The 9,766-nt window shown below is 46.4% G+C and overlaps 1 protein-coding gene across 1 annotated transcript in view; it reads right to left on the bottom strand.

Annotated features, from left to right (window-relative positions):
• Nucleotides 1-2,912: 2,912 nt before the first annotated feature.
• LOC310775426 (protein NLRC3-like) overlaps nucleotides 2,913-9,766 on the bottom strand; it is an 83,595-nt gene continuing 76,741 nt past the window's right edge. The window contains exon 14 of the mRNA XM_083635576.1: nucleotides 2,913-4,768. Coding sequence (XP_083491702.1) covers nucleotides 4,236-4,768 — 533 coding nt within the window. The 3' untranslated portion in view covers nucleotides 2,913-4,235. The remainder of the gene's footprint in view (nucleotides 4,769-9,766) is intronic.

Genomic DNA, 9,766 nt, shown 5'->3' on the forward strand with positions numbered 1-9,766 from the left:
GTTGGATTACTGCTCAGCAGTATCGAGCTCGTGGGTTTGAGCCTCAGTAAGTTTTGAGGTCATGGGTTCGAGCCTGGAGCTAAAATGTACCAGTGTTGTAGCCTGCGCAAAGTGAGGGAACCACTAGGGTTTTATACATTATGTTTATTGTGTGCTTTGTTTGGATTATTATTGATATTGGTTTAATTTCTTAGGTAGAGACCCAGAATAAGACCAATAGGGTTTGTTGTCTCTACCGGCACAATCTTTTGTTCCTTTTGACTGTTTTTGATTTTAATATGTGCAAATAAATACAACTAAATAAAATAAAAAACTAAAATGTTAATGAGGCGTAACAGTCCCGCCCATGCATACACCCCTCAACTGATCATAATACACACACACACACACACACACACACACACACACACACACACACACACACACACACACACAGACACACACACACACACACACACACACACACACACACACACACACAGTCTCTCTCACTCTCTCTCACACACACAGGCTCTCTCTCTCTCACACACACACACACACACACACACACACACCATCACATGCAGTGTTGGACAGTAACTAGTTACTATAGTAACACATTACAGTAATAATATTACTTTCTCCAGTAACAAGTGGTTATGAGGAGAAGCACAGATCAGGTGATGGAATTAGATATTTACTAAGTTGCTCATTATTATTCACATAAATCAAGACATGATTGACAGCAGAGAGAAAGAGAGAGAAAATACAACATGAGGATTTAGAAATAGATTTCATCATTAATTATATGTCAATATTGTGGCAACACAGAGCACAGGTTCCAACGCCGTTAAGGCACATACCATGAAGCAGTTTGATATAGAGATAGAAGTCTTTATTATAGAGACAAATAGAGAAGTGTGTTGATGAAAACAGCTCTACACAGCAAGTCAAGTCAAGTCAAGTCAAGTCAAGTTTATTTATATAGCCCTAATTCACAAGCATGTCTCAGAGGGCTTCACAGAAAGTATGTCTAGCTGATTCTAGCTAACACACAATAACAAGAATATACAGAATAAAGATAACATTTGAACATTTGAAGAAAACAGGAGAGTGGAGGAGATTGTGGAGGGGAGGGAGAGGGAGGAGGGAGGAGAGGGGGGAGGTGGGGAGAAAATAGGAAATGTGGGGAGGTGGGAGGGCGCAGGGGAAGGAGAGCAGTGGGAATGTGAGAGAGGGGAGAGGACAGAGAGGAGGAGAGAACAGAGAAGGAGAGGTGGAAGGGTACAGGGGAGGTAGAGTAGAGGTAGGGTCTAGGGTGGAGGGAGGGAGGGAGGAGAGGGGGGAGGTGGGGAGAAAATAGGAAATGTGGAGGAGAAGAGAACAGGGGAGGAGAGATGAGGGTGCAGGGGAGGGAGAGCCAGGGTAGGGATAGGGTCTAGGGTTGAGGGAGGGGAGGGAGTAGGATACGGGCCCGGATTAGGGCGAGGGTGGGGAGAAATGGGAAATGTGGAGGAGGAGAGAACAGAGAAGGAGAGGGTGCAGGGGAGGGAGAGCAGGGGGAATGTGAGAGGGCAGAGAGGAGGAGAGAACAGAGAAGGAGAGGTGGGAGGGCGCAGGGGAAGGAGAGCAGTGGGAATGTGAGGGTACAGGGGAGGTAGAGTAGAGGTAGGGTCTAGGGTGGAGGGAGGGAGTAGGATACGGGCCCGGATTAGGGCGAGGGTGGGGAGAAAATGGGAAATGTGGAGGAGGAAAGAACAGAGAAGGAGAGGTGGGAGGGTGCAGGGGAAGGAGAGCAGGGGGAATGTGAGAGAGGGGGGAGGACAGAGAGTAGAGGTGCAGGGGAAGGAGAGCAGGGGAAGAAGAGCAGGGGGAATGTGAGAGAGGGGGGAGGACAGAGAGTAGAGGTAGGGTCTAGGGTGGAGGGAGGGAGTAGGATACGGGCCCGGATTAGGGCGAGGGTGGGGGGAAAATGGGAAATGTGGAGGAGGAGAGGACAGAGAAGGAGAGGTGGGAGGGTGCAGGGGAAGGAGAGCAGGGGGAATGTGAGAGAGGGGGGAGGACAGAGAGGCAGAGAAGGAGGGGTGGGAGGGTGCAGGGGAAGGAGAGCAGGGGGAATGTGAGAGAAGGGAGAGCAGGAAGTGGCAGGGATTCAGGAAAATAGGGGAGAAGAGGAGGAAGAGGAAGGAGCAGAGGGGGGGAGAATGAGGAGAGAGCAGGAGAAGGGAGGGGGGGTCGGTGGGATGTGGGGGAGGAAAGAGCATGGAAAGAGAGGAGAACAAGAAGGGGGAAGAAGGGAAGAAGCGGGGAAAGGGGGAAAGAGAGGGGGGGGGGAGAAGATCAGACAACTGACTACTCTAAGCATTAACCAGAGCTAACTGGGACATAGTATCTAGCTAATCTACAGCCTAATCTGGCCTATCCTACCCTGCTCTAGTCTGATTTTAGCCTGAACACTAACAGGTCAGCCTTAGGCTGTAGCTAATCTATCGCCTACCTAAGCTGTTCTAAACCAACCGGCAGCCCTCGACCAGTGATGAAGAGCACCGATGCCCCCCGACCCGGCCCCCGCCCACATATGGCGTGGGAGGGAAGGCCAGGCCGGGACACAGCGGCACCCCCTCACCCCCAGTGAACGCAAGAAAACCTTTCCACCATATGGATCGCCGCATGGATTGCCCCAGTGACTTGGCTGAGGAGGAACCTTGTGAGGTCGTTGTGCTAGGGGCCAATTGCTGCGGCCCAGGCGGACCCAGCCCCCACGCGACCCGCCCCCCCAGCCCCCAGCCACCAGCATAGTGACTGAGAGCGTGAGAGCAGGCCACGCGGGGGACGGGCCCACCCACCAGGCCACAGCAGCGGACCCCCATCTGGGGACTCCCCTCCGAGACAGGCCGAGAGATGCCGGGCTAAACCATGCACAGAGTTTCCGATAATGAAACTCTGTGAATGGTTTAATATGGAAATAAAATGTACAAGAGAACAGAAAATTGAAAATGTAAAAAGAGTCCAACAGAAGGGATATAAAAATGTAATTTTTAAATTATCCTAAGATCAGGGAAGGGAGTTGAAAATCTAAAAAGTAGAGTCCAAAAAGAAATAGAAAATGCAGTCTTTAAGTGTTCGTAGGTTTAGAGAATACTAGTTAATTAACTAGGTGACAAAAAGGGTAACAAGATTGGGAGTTCCATGAGGATGATCTGAGGAATCCATGAGTCCGCGTTGGTGACATGGATTAAGAGGAGGGGAGGGGAGGATAGGAGTCGGAGGTGATGATTAAGAGGAGGGGAGGATAGGAGTTGGAGGTGATGATGAGGCGGCGGGGGGGGGGGGCTGGGGGGGCGCCCCCCCCTTCCCTTAGGCAGGCAGGTGACCAGGATGATGAGGATAGGGGTCGGTGGTGGTGAAGAGCCCGGGGTGTCAGACAGTAGAAGGAGTAGCGGCAGGTGGCTAGGGCGATGACGGCCGGACCTAGGGCTGCAGCGGCGGGGGTGTACGTCAGGCCAGTGAAGGACACCTGAGGGGGAGAGAGAGAAGAGAGCGGGGGAATCTGCGCAGAGGTGGAACTAACTCTATAGACAACAATAAAATTAGGTCAAAACAAAATTTATTAGGATTTTTATTTTTATTTTTTAGGATGACTAATACTATACTGCTAATTCAGGTCTAAGTACCACCTAACACCACTGTCAATGATTCAGCCCTGTTGATGCGGACCGTAAATCATGACCTACAACAAAATTTATTAGGATTTTTTTATTTATCATCACAGCACAGTGATGCAGGCTGATTGTGAACACAAGGTGGCAGTACAGTGTAACAATGAAGTCAAAGCAACAAAAGGAAATCTAAACAGAGCAAGTTAAGGCACTAACAGCTCCACAGCCTGCTGGGGTTCCGCCCACTATTCCTGCTCAAAGAGCCCTTACAGGCGCTCCACACAGCAGCACTGTGAGAGAAGGAATACCAGATGCCTCTCTGATAGGGCTGTCAACATGAATCCTTTCATCGATGCATTGCATGTGAATCCAATCAAAGACAGATCATCGCTGAATCCTTTGTTCACATTTCTGTTGACATTCAGATTTTAAGGGGGGGGGGGTGCGCGTGCACGCGCGCGCTCGCGTGTGTGTGTGTGTGTGTGTGTGTGCGTGTGTGTGTGCGTGTGTGTGTGTGTGTGTGTGTGTGTGTGTGTGTGATCCTGTACAGAGTGAAGCATCATCTCAGCAGCTGTGTTTGGTCACAGTGTTTCTCTCTCACTCCTCTATCTGACACAGAGACACTGAGCCACCTGTGTCAAACCCAAACCCAGGGTAAAGTGGTTCAGTGAAGGTGGAGGTGAAGGTGTGGAGGTGCATCAGTGTGTCAGAGGAAACTATGTAGAAGGACAGAGAGCCAGCAGGCCAGTCCAGATACACTGCTACTCTGTTAGAGGGGGAGGGGGAAGATATGACTGTTGATTTGTTATTGTGCCAGGGATCGTACTGATCATCAAAGCAGTGCAGACACCAGGACTTTTCATTACATCCAATCTCACAGTCATCACCCCGTCCTCTCCTTCTGATTCCTCTGTAAGTCACTCCTATATAAACCCCTCCTTCCCTCTCCACCTCCCAGTAACAGCGACCAGTCAGACCCTCTCTACACAGCAGCTGAACCAAGCCGTTAAATCTCTCTGGGTGAACAGGATATGACTGCTGCTCTTTCACCTTCGTCACCTTTCTGTTGTCTTCAGACAGGAGGAGGTCTCTGCATGCTGTGTTTGGGTCCAGTGTGAGTTCACAGGCATCTGATGAGACAACAAGACACAACACAGCAGCAGCTTAGAATAGAATAGAATAGAATAGAACAGAACAGAACAGAACAGAACAGAATAGAATAGAATAGAATAGAATAGAACAGAACAGAACAGAACAGAACAGAACAGAATAGAATAGAATAGAATAGAATAGAATAGAACAGAACAGAACAGAACAGAACAGAATAGAATAGAACAGAATAGAATAGAATAGAATAGAACAGAACAGAACAGAACAGAATAGAATAGAACAGAATAGAATAGAATAGAATAGAATAGAATAGAATAGAATAGAACAGAACAGAATAGAACAGAATAGAATAGAATAGAATAGAATAGAATAGAATGTCTTTATTGTCCACACATGGACATTCATTGTGTTGGTTCAGCAGCATCAAACACATACAGGGAGTTTGATAGAAACAGGTCCTGATCTAAAACACCTGAGTCCTGTTTCACATACGACTTAAACAATCCACAATCATTACAAAGAAGAGGTGTGTGTGTGTGTGTGTGTGTGTGTGTGTGTGTGTGTGTGTGTGTGTGTGTGAGAGAGAGTCTGTGTGTGTGTGTGTGTGTGTGTGTGTGTGTGTGTGTGTGTGTGTGTGTGTGTGTGTGTGTGTGCGAGTGAGAGAGAGTCTGTGTGTGTGTGTGTGTGTGTGTGTGAGTGAGAGAGAGAAACTGTGTGTGTGTGTGTGTGTGTGTGTGTGTGTGTGTGTGTGTGTGTGTGTGTGTGTGTGTGCGTGTTTTGACAATTTGACGGTGGGACATGGATCAACGCCCCCCACATCTCCTATAAAAATATGGGAGCCACCGAATGTGTACAACCCATTCCACCGACCCACTAAGTGGCGACAGTGCTCTCCAGACTAGAAAAAGCCGAGCCAAAACTGCAGGGGAACGCGCGATGAAACCATTCTCATACTGTAAAATGGATTGGCGAAAACGCTTTCGCTTTCGCGCTGGTTGCTGGCGGTGGGGGATTGCAAATTTGCATAATAGATTATGGGTGCAACACACTTTGAAACACGCAGCATAAATAAGACCAGAATCGCAAAAGCTTCATCAAAGCTCTCAACCGAAACCCCAAGAAACGAGCGAGCCTATCCAGACTCGCCCAAAGAGCGGCCGCCAGCAGACAGGCAGCAGCAGCAGCAGCAGCAGCAGAAACTCGCTTGTGACACGCCCGCTGCAGAGCCACGGAGGCAGGAGGTGAACACACACGGAGGGAGGAGTTTGAAGGAGAGGGGGGTTTCCTGCTGTTATGGAGGAAATTACTGTTCAAAACTATTGTTTAGATGTCTGACATCTTACTGATGCCAAAAATGAATGGTTAAAGTGACTGTTCTATCGAATTTCACAAAAAGCCATTTATCTCAGCTTAAATTTCCAGACGCTGAAACCATGCTGTATTCAAGTGCTAATGCCTACATAACTACTAACTCTACAAACTAACTCTTTTAGACAGAGAAAGCACACATTCTATTAGTTCTTTTGAGATATTTTGTGTTCACAAAATCTTAGCAGAAAATAATCCTCGGCTCTTGAAAGATGAGCCAGAATCCTAAAAAAAAAACCTTGGCAGAAGCTACCTACAGTATTGAAAAAATGACTGGCAGTGAATGTGTTAACTTGAAATATTTTGGAAATAAACATTTTACAGTGTAGGTTTGATCCAAACTCAAAATGGAGAATTAGCAGCTTAAAGTGTTACTAGATGCATGAATGTAGTGAATTAAACCTTGAAACACTTCTCAGCAACAGAAATAAACCTTCTTTACAACAGATGTCAGGTGTGCAGGGACAAAACATTGAAACTACAGCTGTATAATATAAATACACACGTTACTATTGTGCTCTCCTCAAAACATGTCAATCACCATTTTTTACAGTGGACCACCAAGCATGTCTCAACATGTGAAGTCTTGCGGAGATTTCCCCTCTTTTAAACCGGATGCAGAAACAAACAGATAAACTAAAGCTTCTGGCATACTCTTCGCGCCCAGCCAAGCGCATAGGGCGCGCGGCGATTATGACGTCATCACACGGGGCGTGTCGGGGGGTGAGGCCTGAGCGCAGCGCGGCGCGTCCATGGAGATTTTTCTATCAGCGCGTCGGGTTTTGCTGCCTGTGCCTGTGAGATCTCCGTGGTAGGCTATCAGCGGATATCTGCTGTGATTGAGTCCTCACCGTCGTAAAGTCACCTTTGAAGCATGACGTTCGATTATAACGAACTAGTTGTGTGGCTTAGCCTTCCCAAATGTTGAGGGTCGTTTTTTAGAATTTAATACATAGAATTGGGAACGTTACATTCAATTTCATTCAGACTGCCTGGAGGAGCGAGCTGAGCACTGAGTATGTTCTGTTTTGGCCTGCGCAGAGTGCGTGCGCCCTCCCCGGAGCCCCGCCTCCAGCGCGTGCGCGAAGAGTATGCCAGAAGCTTTACAAAGTCATCACACTCGTGCTACTTAAAGTTGAGCTTTAGGAGGTTGTTATTCTCATGATTTTCACAGTGTACTGACCTGTAAACACAGAGGAATGACGGAAGAGTGAAGACACGAGAGTGAGCGAGTGTGCATGAGCGCGCGGCGCGGGAGAGAGAGAGAGAGAGAGAGAGAGAGTGTGTGTGTTTGAGCGCGTGGCGCAGGAGAGAGAGAGTGTGTGTGTGAGCGCGCGGCGCGGCGCAGGAGAGAGGGAGAGAGAGAGAGTGTGTTTGAGCGCGCGGCGCAGGAGAGAGCGCGCGCGAAAGAGAGGGTGTGTGTGTGTGTGTGTGTGTGTGTGTGTGTGTGTGTGTGTGTGTGTGTGTGACAGTGGGCAACTTGAAGTCAAGTCAAGTGTTCCTGAAAGCTGATGTTGGCCTTTGCAATTGTCTTGTAACCTCTATGTTGTGAACCTGTATTTTCTTATTATGTAAATACATTTGTTAAAAAAAAAAGTTCCTGAAAGCTGTAGTTCCTCGAATGGCCACTTGGGGCTGGGTACAGTAGGCATTCACCCCATGTTAAAATGCACGACTTTGTAACAGGATTAAACATGTTTCCAGTCGGAGGCAAAACACAGTTTTGCATAGATAAAAACATGCACATCCAAGGGCCGAGACTTCAGGTAGGTGCTGAGTCGAAAAACGTAGCAGTGAAACAAATGAAAACACGCTCGCACACTACAAGAGCTCCTTTTCAATAGCTTTATTGCACCAAGTGGTAACGTTTCGAGCTACATTAGCTCTTCATCAGACAATTATACAGAGGTGAGACGCCATCTTATATACAGTAGTCACCTGATAGTGAAGAGGTCACATGATTGAACAACGCAGCTGTGTATAATAACAATCAATCAGAGGAGTAAAAGTCATAGACTACATATTATGTCATACAACAAAGAGAAAATCAACAGTCTGTAGTCAAGTTTAACCTCTGTCATCACATGAGTGAAGAAAAAACAATAATTACACCAGTACGTTTCTCTTAGTGTGACTAAGGCGACTCAACCTGTGTGAAGGTGCGAGAAAAAAAGTGTGAAGCAACTGATCATATATACAATAATACATAACAATTAACAAGCAATTTATATATACACACACATAGCACAACATTTTTTACCACACTATAGAGGGCACACTGGAATAAACATCTGATAACACACACAAATCACATATCTTCTTCATAAGAAGGGGCGAATGTCCATCTCCTCATTTAGACCTCCAGGAGATACAGTGTTCAGTGTGTACATCCAAAAAAGTTTGCGTCTCAAAAGGAGATTATCAATATCACCTCCCCGGCGGGGTAGCTGGACGTGTTCAATGCCAGTGTAGCTCAGAGAGGCGACACTGTGCTGCATGAGATTGAAATGTTTAGCAACTGGGCTTTTCTGATCAGCAGTCCTAATATTGCTGCGATGTTCTGAGATTCTGTTCTTTAGGGGTTTAGATGTTTTTCCTACATACGCCAGTCCGCACGGGCATTTCAAAAGGTAAATTACATTGTTGGTTTTGCATGAGATCAATCCTTTGATGTCGTATGCTTTTCCAGTGTGAGGGTGATCAAATTTGTGAGTTTTGTGTGTGAAATTACTTTGCTGGCAGTGTCCGCATTTATAATTACCAGGTTCAGGTGCTTCCACCTGATTAAAGAAAACATGTAATATTTTATGTAATACATAAAAACATCAGTCAACATCACATGTATTTTCTTTAATCAGGTGGAAACATTTTCAATAAAGTGGAACGACACAGATAATGGTTTATAGTGGGACAGACTTGCCCATTCACTTCAAAATTCAAACAGCTTTGCCACTAACATGACAGTAAGAAAGGCAGATGTAACCAAACCTAACTGACATCACTATTGTGAACACAAAACAAAGAACACTTCTGATATAATATGATATGAGTGTTTTAGTAGTGTATCACTCAATACAAAAAATAAAGGCTTTGATAGAACCGAAAGCCTGTGACTGCTTAGTCCAGTGGTTCGCAAATGGGGCTCCAGGGACCCCCAGGGGTCCTTGAGGGGTTTTCAGGGGGTCCCAGCCAAAAGGGGGGGGGGGGTCATTTATTTGAGCTATAATTCCATTCATAAGTGACAGAATGACTATTTTGGTCATGGGTTTTATACACTTTCTGTAATAAAACATCTAAAAGCATCTATCTTATTATGGGGGACCATGGGACAAAATCCTATCAAATGGGGGTCCGTGGTCTAATTTTTGTCAGTTTAGGGGTCCTTCATGTGTGTAGTCTGCAGATAAAACACAATGACAAAAGCCATAGTAATTTAGACTCAGGAGTGCATAAACTACAGGCAAACTTCCTTTTTTTAATACAAAAATATGAAATTATCATCGCTTATCGGACAGGAGAAGCAGATATTTGTCGGTTATAGAAGTATCGGCTGAAAAAATCCCCCACAAAGTCTATAGATCCCTACACAAGGTGCATTAGCCCAGGTCAACTACTGACCTCCAGGTGCATATGAGCAAAGTCAGCAATAG

This window comes from Poromitra crassiceps (assembly GCF_964638095.1).
Source record: "Poromitra crassiceps genome assembly, chromosome: 4".
Lineage (NCBI taxonomy): Eukaryota > Metazoa > Chordata > Actinopteri > Beryciformes > Melamphaidae > Poromitra > Poromitra crassiceps.